Consider the following 13,185-nt stretch of genomic DNA (forward strand, 5'->3'; position numbering starts at 1 on the left):
TTTGCCTTGTGCTTGATCTTGTTGCTCTTCCTCCTATTGATGCATTGTGTTTTAAGTAGTGTTGTCATGTGTTTTCAGATGTTGTCATTGTGGAAGGCAATAACAGTGAAGAACAGCAGAGTCCGGGAGACTCCCACATGTCTGAAGAGATGCTCGCCTTGGTTGACGAATTTGAGAACTCCTGGCCTCTGGAAGCCTTTGAGGGGGCACTGGAGGTGAAAGGTCGTCGAATGGACCTTCAGGGCATTCGGGTCCTAAAAAAAGGTTCTCAGGATGGGCTCTCTGGTTCCTGCTTTGGGGACTGTGAAGATGATGGTGATGACGAGGCTGAATGGGTAAGAACTGGTAATACTTTAATAGATTGTATTCTTGTTCTTCAAGAAATAGTAGCTGTCTGATCCGCAGCTCTTAATACTCTGGGTATCCTTTGTACACGGTGCCTAAAATAATAGCAATTCTGCAGTTATTGTGCATTGATTTTCCTCTTTGAAATTGTATTCTTAATCAAAAGGTGAGCTTTGTATTATTGCTCTTAGGTTCGCTTTCTGTGGTTGTTGTAGATTGAGCTTGAAGTCCAGATTTAGAATTTTAACATCCACTTCTATCCAGGTTGTGAGCTCTTGGGTAAATTCCTTTATCCCTGTGTCTCACTTCCTGAATCTTACAGTTGGCAGAGCCTGAAATAGGCGTAACAGTAAAATGAAGCCCTTTTTTAAAAACATGGTTCTAAATGTATACAGTAGCAGTAATACTGGACCCTCCAGGTCTATTACTCTTGTGGATTAGGGGTAAATTAAATAACACAATAATGTATTTTTCATTTCCTTTGCATTCAGACAGTCTACAATCAGATTGATCAATGGCCTCTGATGTTATTGGTCCCTCATTAAAGTTGCCTACATAGGTTTCTATAGGTAGTGTCCCTGTTGTTGCCGACTCTGGCTGAAGCATGATTCTCTCAGAGCTCCACCCTGTGACATGGGCTTCCTCAAAGCAGTGTTTTCCTGTTTTTGAAATTGATTTATTTGCTTTTGCTTCCTGTTTTTGAAATTGATTTAATTGCTTTTGCTATGTTTATACATGTATCTACATATTGATACATTTTACAGAAATGCTGTAAGCACCACCGTGTTGTGAAACCTAAGCCCTAAAAGTATCACGAGCCATCCATGAATCCTCTCTGGATCCACACTAATTAGTGTTTTCACAACTATGATAGTGTCCACCTATGGGAAGACCTGGTTACCAATAAAAGGCTGTGGATGTGGGGGAAGACGTACACACTAGCCTCTTGTGACAACGTAAGGATAAACGGGTGCCCTCAGATCTGTGATACCCAACAAACTTGGGTGTGTTTCTATTTAGGGGAATACACAGGATCAATAAGTGTGCACAGTACATAAAGTAATAGGTGGGAGACAGTAGGCCCTATCTAATAAGGGTATTGGGAGTCACTGAGGAGTAAACGAACAATGCACACTGTAGTGTAACAAAGGCAGACTACCTTATATGGTCATAAAATTCCAACGTACCTTGAAATTACCTTTATATACTATAGAGGGTATTTTATTGCTTACAATAGATGATTATAGGTCTCCCCGCAACAATCATGTAAATGTTGGTCTCTTGATAGTTATGAAAGACATCTTGATTACTGGTATGAAAAATACATATGCAATCTGTGATGTGAGCTAAAACATACTGGAGAGCAGTGTGTAACTTTATGCTGTTGCATATGTTGGGTAGTTTAATGTTTGCCACTATCTGAAGGATAAAGTATGCCACTATCTGAAAGAGACACCTTAGTGATAGATTCCTTACCTTAGAATATCCCCAGGCGTTCGACTGGATCCGTAAAATTTTCGTCAGCAGTACCCCTGCGCGTCGGAAGGTGGCATCGTGAAGCTCCGCGTACGTCACTGGCGTCGTAGGTGCCTAGATGACGTCACGCAGGCTACTTAGGCACCACCCAATCACGAAGACGTCAGTTCTTTCTTTTTCCGCGCCAGCAAGCACAGATCCTGTTAGAGCACTTACCCTAATAATTTTTTAACTAAACTTTTGAGACTTTTTGTCTTCCATTTTTGAGTGTTTTACTCCTGGTGCCACGTAGGAATGCCTGGATTTAAATCCTCACCATCACTCCTCGGGTTCGAAGTCTTCACACTCTTATTCGGGTAAGAGACGTCATAAGAAGAAGTTGAAGAAGCGTTTTCGCTCTCCGACGTCCCCTGTCAGTCTCCGGACATGGACAAGGGGGCTGAGGGTCCCACTCCAGCGGCTCCTTTGGCCTACCTAGCGGCACGGCCTACCCACCTTATACGGGTCCGTCGGCGACTCGTGCCCACGAGCAAGATTTTCTTGCTGCCATGAACCGCCTTTTCAGGCCTCAGGCTCCCGCCAGCGCGCCTTCGGACCCCGCGGTCCAGCGGAGAGCCCTTCCTAGGCTCCGGCCCCGCAAGGTCCTCCGCCAGCGGCTCCGGCGCCGCAGTGGGTTCCGTTCGTTCCACCACCGCCCTTGCCTGGGTTCCTGGACAATTTTGTTCCTGGTTGGGATCCTAATTGGGACACGGAGCCGGACCATCTTTATTCCCCTGTCCCTCCCTCACTGCCGCAGCCTGTTCCATGGGCAGTGGAGGAAGGGGACGACTGGGAGGGGTCTGAGGACCCTCTTGCACGTCAGTGCGGGTCGGAACGGGAATGGACAGAAGAGTTGGAGGATGCAGGTGGCCTTGACCTTTCCTCTAACCCTAGTTTTCTTTTCCTCCTGCTGTGGCTATGTAGGAGGGCGCCACATACACTGTGGTGCTCCGTAGAGCGGCTGAGGCCCTTGACCTCGATCTGCCTACGGTGACGTCCAAAACTAATCTCCTCACTGAAGTACTTCTGCCGGCGGCAAGCTCTATGGAGCCCCTGCTACCATTCAATGTGGCGTTAACTGACGTATTGATGGGCACCTGGTCTAGACCAGCCACGGGGGTTCCTGTGGATAAAAACGTAGCCAGGCGCCATTGCCCGGCCCTGGGTGACCCTGCTTTTTTGACAACCCACCCTACCCCGGAGAGCTTGGTCATTCAAGCCTCCACTTCCCAAAGTTTGTTACATACTGCTCCGCCGGATCAGGATTCCAAGAAGCTGGAACAGTTCGGACAGCTTAGGGCTGCGGTCGGTGAACATCGCATGCCTCTTGGACCGCTATTCCCACGCTGTGTGGAATATGGTTGCGTAGGTGCTGCCTCTGTGTCCGGAGGCGGTTCGGACAGTGTTTTCCCAAGCTGTTGCAGAGGGGAAAGATGCAGCAAAGTTCCTCATCATGTGTGGACTAGGCACTGCGGACTCACTGGGTAGGCCGATTTCCACAACAGGGGCCCTAGTCGCCACGCCTGGTTGCGGTCCACTGTTTTTTCAGAGGATGTACAAAGACATGCCTTTTGATGGTACTCGCCTATTTGGTGATAAGGCAGATAGTGCGCTGGAGCGTTTTAAGGACTCCCGGGCCATGGCCAAGTTCTTGGGTGTCTCCACCAAGCGTCCAGCCACGTCTGCTTTTCGTCCCTTTCGTGGCCACGGAAGGGGCGCCCGAAATGTTCGTCAGCCAGAAGCCTGTGCAGAACCAACCTCTCCGCGGACATGGTTCCCGCCGCGGCGGGACAAGGGGCCAGCATGCTGGCCAGTCCACCTCCGCCCCCGCAGCATTCGCTTCAAAGCCTTCCTAGTCTGAGATTTGGGGCACACCCGGGGGGCAGGATTCGCCATCGCCTTCCTCACTGGCGTTCCGTTACCTCGGACAGGTGGATGCTACAAATCATCCGAAGGGGCAACACCCTCCTCCTCGAGTCTGCCCCTCCAGCCATGCCACCTCAGTTCCACTGCATGTCGGAGGACCATTTTGCGCTTCTCCAGCTTAAAGTCACGGCCCTCTTAGCCAAGGGGCCATCGATCGTGTTCCTGGGCCAGTAGTAGGACATGGTTGTTATTCCCACTACTTTCTGGTCCTCAAGAAGGACAAAGGGGTCCTGCGTCCCATTTTGGTCCTCAGGAACGTCAACCGCTTCCTCCAGAAGGAGAAGTTCAAGATGTTGACTCTAGCTCAGATCTATGCTGCCCTCGACCCTGGAGACTGAATGGTAGCATTGGACTTGCAGGACGCATATTTTCAAATCCCAGTCATGCCGGCCCACCGGCGTTACCTGCGGTTCACGGTAGGCCAAGAGCGGATGTATGACGGTACAACGCGTGCTTTTACCACGCGTACCATTACAACGCAGGTTTTACAACGCAAGTCGTTACAACGACTTGCGTTGGGGGCGCTGGATAGTGAATAGTTTAATTTACTATTCCAACTCCAATCCCCGTGGATAGCAGGGAAGGTGTTGGATATTAAATTAAACTATTCCCTATCTTAGAGCGCCCTCCAGCGAAAGTCGTTGTAACGACTTTCGTTGTAATACCTGCGTTGTAATGGTAGTGCGGGGTAAAAGTTTCGTTGTAAACGATATTTTCCCCCAAGAGCACTTTCAGTTTGCCGTGCTTCCCTTCGGCCTTACCAGTGCACCTCGGGTGTTTACGAAAGTGATGGTGATGGTCACAGCTCATCTGCGCAGATCAGGGGTTCCAGTCTTCCCTCTATCTCGACGACTGGATGTTAAAGGCAGGTTCGCACCAGGCAGTCATCTCCCACCTCCAGACTATGGCCGACCTCCTGCATTTGCTGGGGTTCTCCATCAACGTGCCGAAGTTAAATCTGAGTCCCTCTCAGAAGCCCCCCTTCATCGGAGCGGTTCTGGATTTGAAGCAGTTTCGGGTTTATCCTCCCGAGCAGTGAGTCCAGGATATTCAGGCTATGATTCCGATCTCTCAGCCTCTATCCCGGGTTTGTCAGGATGACACTCTGGCTCCTGGTCCTAATGGCCTCCTGCATCTTGCTAGTGCAGAATGCCAGATAGCATATGCGGGCTCTGCAGTGGGACCTGAAGTTCCATTGGGCACATCATCAGGGCAACCTGTCCGATCCCGTCCAGATCTTGGAGGGCACTGCATGACAGTTGCAGTGGTGGGTCACGAATCGCGATTTGGTCAATGAAAGATCCCTCTCCCTTCCCCAACTAGATCACACAGTGGTGACGGATGCGTCCCTCCTGAGATGGGGCGGCCACGTGCGAGAGGCGGAGATCAGAGGCCTCTGGTCTCCGGCGGAGTCCCGAATCCATATCAACCTTTTGGAGTTTCGGGCGATCGGACTTGCAACAAAGGCATTCCTTCCCTCTGTCCGGGGAAGTGTAGTCAGGTGTTCACGGACAACACCACTGCCATGTGGTACTTCAACAAACAGGGCGGGTGGGGTCGTGGACCCTATGCCAGGAGGCTATCTGCCTCTGGACATGGCTGGAACTTCAAGGCATTTCCTTGGTGGTTCAACACCTGGCAGGTTCTCTGAACATCAGGGCGGACAAACTCAGCTGACGGTGCATGTTGGATCACAAATGCCGTTTGAACTCGGACGTGGCGCATGGCCTCTTTCTGCAGTGGCGAGAGCCTTGGTTAGATCTATGCGCCACCAAAGAGAACTCGCAATGTCATCGGTTCTGCGGAATTTCCAAGGTGGCACTCACTCAGCGACGCTTTGGTCACGAGTGGAGCTGCGGTCTGTTGTACGCCTTTCCGCCTACACCACTGCCTAGAGTGCTGAAGAAGATTTGGTATCCCGAGCTACTCAGCATGGCGATCGATCCCACGATCCGACTGCCTCTTCGGGAGGATCTTTTGTCGCAGCAGCAGGGGACGATCCTCCACCGGAACCTGTCCAGGCTCCACCGCCATGCGTGGCGATTGAGCATGTTTGTGGCAACAGTTGACAGCTTTCGATCTTCCTCCCGAAGTCTGTGATGTCATTCTGGCAGCCAGGCGTCCCTCCACTAAGACGGTATACGACTGCAGGTGGAACATATTTGTGGCATGATGCACAGCAAAGGCTGTGGATCCTCTTTCTGACCCTTTTTTCAAGGTCCTTTAGTTCCTTCTCTCTTTGGCCCTGCAGGGCTCTGCTCTGGGCACTATCAAGGGCTATCTTTCGGCCATTTCCGCCATTCTACGGCTTCCAGATCAGCCTTCTCTTTTTAAGTCCCCAATTGTTAATCGCTTCCTGAAAGGCATTACACACATTTCCTCCCGTGCCTTTTATATTGCCTCATTGGGACTTAAATCTTGTCTTGACGTTTCTGATGTGCGCTACCTTTGAGCCCCTCATAGCTATATCTTGCGTCTTCTCACTCTAAAGAGTTCTTTCCTGGTAGCTATCACCTCTGCCAGAAGAGTGAGTTCGCTCCAGGCTCTTTCTTCTAAACTTTCTTTTCTCTCTGCTCAACCGGACAAGGTGGTTTTAAGGACTCGTCCTTCTTTCTTGCCATAGGTTGTCAGGCCCTTTCACATCGGGCAGACCATCACTTTGCTCACCTACTTTCCGCCTCCGCATCCTTTAAAAGGGGAATAGAGGCTTCACCATCTGGACCCAAAACGTGCGCTCTCGTTCTATCTAAAACACGCACAACAGTTACGGGTGGATGACCAACTTTTTGTTGGCTACTTGAGCGCCAAAAAAGGTCGGGCCGTGCACGAATGGACCATTTCTCTGTGGGTGGTTCTGTGCTTCAAAGCCTGTTACTTGTTGGCTAAGAAGGAGCCTCCTGTGGGGACAGTGCCCATTCTACCAGGGCAACAGCAGTCATTACTGTCTTGGGACGCGGCGTCCCCTTGCAGGAAATCTGTCAAGCAGCTACGGGGACCTCGCTGCACACGTTTACCTAACATTATTGCCTTGACAGTCAGGTACGGAGAGAGAGATTCTTTGGCCGTTCTGTTCTCCGTGACTTTCTGGTGTAATCTTTGTTCGCAGACCCACCACCGGGATTGGTATTGCTGGGGTATCTATTCTAAGGTAAGGAATCTATCACTAACTTGTCTCTTTCAGACGCACAAGTTACTACTTGTGTAACGATATATGTGTAAGACACATTAATTAGTGACAGATTCCTTACTGCCCCACCCATCCTCCCCCTTCTGCAAACTAATTTCTAGGGTTAAGGTCATCCCTTTCAGGGCTCTAGTTTCATGGCACCAGTGGTCAGTTTATTGCATGGTTCTGCGTTCCTGGCGCGGAAAGTCGTGTACAGAACTGACGTCAATGCACATGGGTGGTGCATAAGTAGTCTCCGTGACATCATCTAGATGCCAGCCACTGACGTGGAGCCGCACAATGCCATCTTCTGACGCCCGGGGGTACTGCTGACGAAAACTTTCCGGATCCAGTCTGACGCCTGGGGATATTCTAAGGTAAGGAATCAGTCACTAACTAATGTCTCTTACAGATCTATCGTTACATAAGTAGTAACTTGTGCATCAAAACTGGTTATGGATTGGTATGCAGATAAGTTATTGCTTTCTTTTAACACATTCCAATAGTGTGAAGCATATAACCATAATGTCATAGGTGCCGCGAGGGTGAGGGGTAGGTGTCCCGCCGTTCCAGCGCCTGTATTAAGGTTCATCCACCAGACAGCGCTGGCCTCACGGGAGCATGCTGCGAGGCCCGTGTTACTCTCCCTTAGGGTCGCCTAATTAGAGCAGGACCCCGTGGCCCTCTTTGTACGTGACCCAGAGAGGTTGTATTTGCTTTTTACTACGTGAATGAGCATTTAATCGTTTGTCTTCTTGTGTAGTACTTTGTTTAGGTCCTGATGAATCGCCGGTTGGCGAGAAACATGTTGACCACACCAGGGGGTTGAGTTAGTTTTCTGTACACCGCCACAGTTTCTAGCTCCCCTCCCACCCCTTTTAATCAGGGAATCAGCCACGTCAATAAAACCCATTGTGGACTGATTACCCTTTTTATTCACTCACTTTGCACCGACTACACTTTCTTTCGTCCTCACTCACACTCACCATCGGCAAGGAACACAAGAACTCGGCCAAAAGAGTGCCTTTGGGCACTCCGTCAGACATTGCAGTGCCGGTCTGACGAGGAGCAGTGAGCCGATGATGATACTGGACATCCTTCAGTCAGGGTGTGTTTCACACCTAACGCTCTGGGTGTGTGAGGCTCTCTAGTTCCGACAAGGGAACCCTTCCAGTTCCTTGAATCTTTACAACCCCTCTCTTCTCCACACTGTAGTACTCTCCCCGGGGAACTTTGTATTCTTCTGTGTTTCTTATCATTTAATGACAGTAAGTTTCAGGTGTGTTGGGAAGTGGATTATTTGAAGTGATAAATATGCATCTACCACTGGCAATAAGGCTACTGAAACAGTCTAGGCCTTAAAATTCTGTAACTATTTCCCATGCTCAACCCTGGGTAGCTTGGCTGCGAGCAGGCAGGCTTAACTTAGGAGACTGGTATGTAAAGCATTCAAAAACACCAATTCCGTAAATGATTAAGACACAACACACAATAAAAATCCAACACCAATATAATTGGAAATATTTTTATTTTAAATGATAAAATCCAATGGAGTTCACAGGAGATATGATTTTTTTAAGAATATACACTTTCTAGCACATGGAAACCTATAGCACCAAGCTGGGATATCTGATTGCGCTTGACCAGGACAAAGTCGATGTTTTGGGCGGACCGTGATGGAGCACTGCTCGTAGGTATGTCTTGGTCAAAATTTTACCAACGGACTTAGAAACATTTCTGGAGCTTTTTCATTCAGGGTCCCACAATGCTATTCCCCAGGCCGGATTCGGTGAGAGTTTGCTGGCTTGATTTTCAGGGAGATCCCGTTCACACTCTGGAAGCTGGACCTCTGGAGCTTTTCAGCGAGACGAACCTGGAGTTGTGGTTGAAGGTGGCTGGCTTGGCTCTCATGGTTGAGTTGGTCCCCTGTAGAGCTTTGTTCCAAAGTTGCTCCATTTGTCTCCAAACTTCTGGAACTTCTTCCTGAAGTTCCTCTTGAGGTTCCCAAGTGTCTAAAACACAATGCAAGGGTCAGGAAGCTCCAAGATGGTCCTTGAAAGTGTGGGTCCACAATGTACCTGGATAAAAACCTTACAAATCCACTGGACTCACACCAGGCAGGGGGATCTTGGTGGAGGTGGTCCAGTTGAGTTCTTTTAACCTGTAGCTTGCCGGAAGTCCACTCTTTAATGGTTTTGAAGCAAGGTACCTCCACAGGGTTTTAGTTCACTATAATGCAGCAGGCGCAATCAGTCAGAATGCACAGCCTGATGGTGCAAATCAAGATTCCAGCTAGGCAAACCTTCCTTGTCCCTTAGTTTCAAGAAGCAGAGCTGAGTGGTTCTGCACCTCACAGATATTTATTCAGTGTTTCCTAGGGCTCGGCAGGAGAGCATTCCTGTGCAATAACCTCCAAGGTAACACCCCAGAGCTTGACCACTTCATCCAAAGTGTGGCATAAGCTTTTCCCAGAAAGCACGATTCTTCCAAAATTCAACATGACTGAAATATCAGCAGAGCATAAAGAGCCAACTAGATGAACTCTCAGTATGGTTCATTTCCATAGCTCTCCGCCCCCTAACAACAAAAGATTCCTTCCTTAAGCCTCCCATCTGGCTGGATAAGAGGGAATAGGGGTAGATGGAATAGGGGTAGATTCCCTGCCTATCCTATTACTCCTTTGAAATGTCATGCGTTCTGCCCCCTCCCCACTGCTGACATTCCTGTGTTGTAGAGCCCTCTCCACCAGATAGCCTCTGCCTGGGCGAGCCACTTATCACTTCATCAAAGCAGCCTGGCTAGGGTATGTTACACCTACAACGCAACTTTTACGTAGCATTCCGTTACAACGCAGATTTTACAACGCGGGATCCATTACATCGTATGTCATTACAATGCATGGCATTACATCGCAGATGCTATTACAACGCATACTATTACATCGTAAGTATTGGTAAGTATTTAATTTTTTTTTATTTCATTTAATATTATTTAATTGATTTAATTATTATTAATTATTAAAAAAAATATTTATTTTTGTTTTTAAATATTATAAATTAAATATATTAATTTAAGTGATTTTTTAAATAAGTATGAGTATAGGAGTATATGTTTTGGGGTACTGAGGTATATGTTTTGGGGTGTTTGGGTATTTATAGGTTTTAGGGCAGGGTTTGGGTTTTGGGGTACAGGGGTGTTTTTAGGTTTTAGGGTAGGGTTTGGGTTTTGGGGTACAGGGGTGTTTTTAGGTTTTAGGGCAGGTTTTGGGTTTTGGGGTACAGGGGTGTTTTTAGGTTTTAGGGCAGGGTTTGGGTTTTGGGGTACAGGGGTGTTTTTAGGTTTTAGGGCAGGGTTTGGGTTTTGGGGTACAGGGGTGTTTTTAGGTTTTAGGGCAGGGTTTGGGTTTTGGGGTACAGGGGTGTTTTTAGGTTTTAGGGTAGGGTTTGGGGTTTGGGTTTTGGGGTACAGGGGTGTTTTTAGGTTTTAGGGCAGGGTTTGGGTTTTGGGGTACAGGGGTGTTTTTAGGTTTTAGGGCAGGGTTTGGGTTTTGGGGTACAGGGGTGTTTTTAGGTTTTAGGGCAGGGTTTGGGTTTTGGGGTACAGGGGTGTTTTTAGGTTTTAGGGCAGGGTTTGGGTTTTGGGGTACAGGGGTGTTTTTAGGTTTTAGGGTAGGGTTTGGGTTTTGGGGTACAGGGGTGTTTTTAGGTTTTAGGGCATGGTTTGGGTTTTGGGGTACAGGGGTGTTTTTAGGTTTTAGGGCAGGGTTTGGGTTTTGGGGTACAAGGGTGTTTTTAGGTTTTAGGGCAGGATTTGGGTTTTGGGGTACAGGGGTGTTTTTAGGTTTTAGGGTAGGGTTTGGGTTTTGGGGTACAGGGGTGTTTTTAGGTTTTAGGGCAGGGTTTGGGTTTAGGGATAATTAAATTATATTTACCATTTTAAAATTAATTGAAATATATTTAATAAATTAAATTAATTATTTTACATTAATAACATTTTTTATTAAATTAATTAAATTAAATAAATTAATATTATTAATTTAATTTAATTTCATTATAAAAAATATGTACATTAAACTAATTACTTTTTTTAATTAAATTAAATTAATTACAATTTTTATTATATTTACATTTATTAAATAGATATTATTTTATTAAATTAAATTAATGACAATTTTTAAATGTCTTTTAATTAAATTATTTAAAAAAAATTATTTACAATAAACCAAATAACATTTTTAACAAAAAATTCAACTTACCTATACTTACGATGTAATGCCATGCGTTGTAATAGCATCTGCGATGTAATGCCATGCATTGTAATGACATCCGTTGTAATGGATCCCGCGTTGTAAAATCTGCGTTGTAACGGAATGCGTTGTAATACAACGCGTTATACTGACACCAATCCCTGGCTAGTCATGTTAACTCTGAGCAATCTGCGAAGACCATAGGAAGGCTGACTTTTTCTTACAGACAACAAAGTATTATAACTTTTCTGTATATTTTAGGATTAATGCAATAATGGCATATGTTTGGATTTATCAATACCATTCTCCTAAGTCTTTGAATGATATTTTATCCTAGCAATATCTGTGTTGACAAACTTGCGAATGGTGTGCTGTGGGCTAGGCATCTACAATGGGGAAACCAAAATGTGCATGTTCTCTTTTATCAGGCCATAGAAAACATATTTAATAAGGGTCCTGCTTATAGCTACATGACCCCGACCCCTGGGACTCCAATGGGAGAGCTTGGGGGATCTCAATATGCAAAAGTAGTGGAGTTCCACTCTCCTAGCACCAAAGTCAATTTTGTGAAGCACTTTACTACAAAGGAGAACGTTATATGTTCAGTGTCTCGATCCCCAGGGCATATAAAACATATTTTATGATGGCCCTCCTTATAATTACATGACCTCTGGAACACCTAAGGGGTACCATGGGGGTACCTAATATGTCAAAAAGTGATCTACAACATGTTAAGGGCAGCATTCTACACCAATACTACGACGAGGTCGTCGTGCTGATCTCGCCCTGCGCTGATATTTTAAAAATTGCTCTTCTGCCTTTTGCACTTTGCTTTTAAAGAAATACGACGAGAAGGTCGTGCTGATCTTGCCCTCCGCTGATTTTTAAAATTGATATCTATATTTTGCATTTTGCTTTTAAAAATTGTATCTGATGTAAAAATTACCTCTTGTTCTGTGCACACTCCTTCAGGCTAGATGTGCCCCTGTTCTGCCGCGGCAAGTGCCGATTGAGTGGAGGGGCGGAGCACCAGCCTATTCTCGAGACTCACTCACTTCCTCCCCTGTGAGGGTTAGCGCTCTACACTTTGCTCCTCTCTGCCACGGTCCCGCCCACTTGCTGCTTATCAGCAAGTGCGCCGAGCGGACACGTGCAGCATTCTACACCAATACTACGACGAGAAGGTCGTGCTGATCTCGCACTGCGCTGATATTTGAAAAATTGCTCTTCTGCCTTTTGCACTTTGCTTTTAAAAAATACGACGAGAAGGTCGTGTTGATCTTGCCCTCCGCTGATTTTTAAAATTGATATCCTATATTTTGCATTTTGCTTTTAAAAATTGTATCTGATGTAAAAATTACCTCTTGTTCTGTGCACACTCCTTCAGGCTAGATGTGCCCCTGTTCTGCCGCGGCAAGTGCCGATTGAGCGGAGGGGCGGAGCACCAGCCTATTCTCGAGACTCACTCACTTCCTCCCCTGTGAGGGTTAGCGCTCTACACTTTGCTCCTCTCTGCCACGGGCCCGCCCACTTGCTGCTTATCAGCAAGTGCGCCGAGCGGACGCGTGCAGCATTCTACACCAATACTACGACGAGAAGGTCGTGCTGATCTCGCACTGCGCTGATATTTTAAAAATTGCTCTTCTGCCTTTTGCACTTTGCTTTTAAAAAATACGACGAGAAGGTCGTGTTGATCTTGCCCTCCGCTGATTTTTAAAATTGATATCCTATATTTTGCATTTTGCTTTTAAAAATTGTATCTGATGTAAAAATTACCTCTTGTTCTGTGCACACTCCTTCAGGCTAGGTGTGCCCCTGTTCTGCCGCGGCAAGTGCTGATTGAGCGTAGGGGCGGAGCACCAGCCTATCTTCGAGACTCACTCACTTCCTCCCCTGTGAGGGTTAGCGCTCTACACTTTGCTCCTCTCTGCCACGGTCCCGCCCACTTGCTGCTTATCAGCAAGTGCGCCGAGCGGACGCGTGCAGC

The 13,185-nt window shown here is 47.0% G+C and overlaps 1 protein-coding gene across 2 annotated transcripts in view; it reads left to right on the top strand.

The window, feature by feature from the left end:
• TTC17 (tetratricopeptide repeat domain 17) overlaps positions 1 to 13,185 on the top strand; it is a 516,894-nt gene that overhangs the window by 385,644 nt on the left and 118,065 nt on the right. For both annotated transcript variants that reach the window (XR_013609678.1, XM_078684342.1), the window contains exon 18: positions 79 to 335. Coding sequence is in view for 1 of the 2 variants with exons in the window: in XM_078684342.1 (XP_078540468.1) it covers positions 79 to 335 (257 nt within the window). In the remaining variant the exon portion in view is untranslated. The remainder of the gene's footprint in view (positions 1 to 78; positions 336 to 13,185) is intronic.

This window comes from Lissotriton helveticus, chromosome 3_2 (genome assembly GCF_964261635.1).
Source record: "Lissotriton helveticus chromosome 3_2, aLisHel1.1, whole genome shotgun sequence".
Taxonomy (NCBI): domain Eukaryota; kingdom Metazoa; phylum Chordata; class Amphibia; order Caudata; family Salamandridae; genus Lissotriton; species Lissotriton helveticus.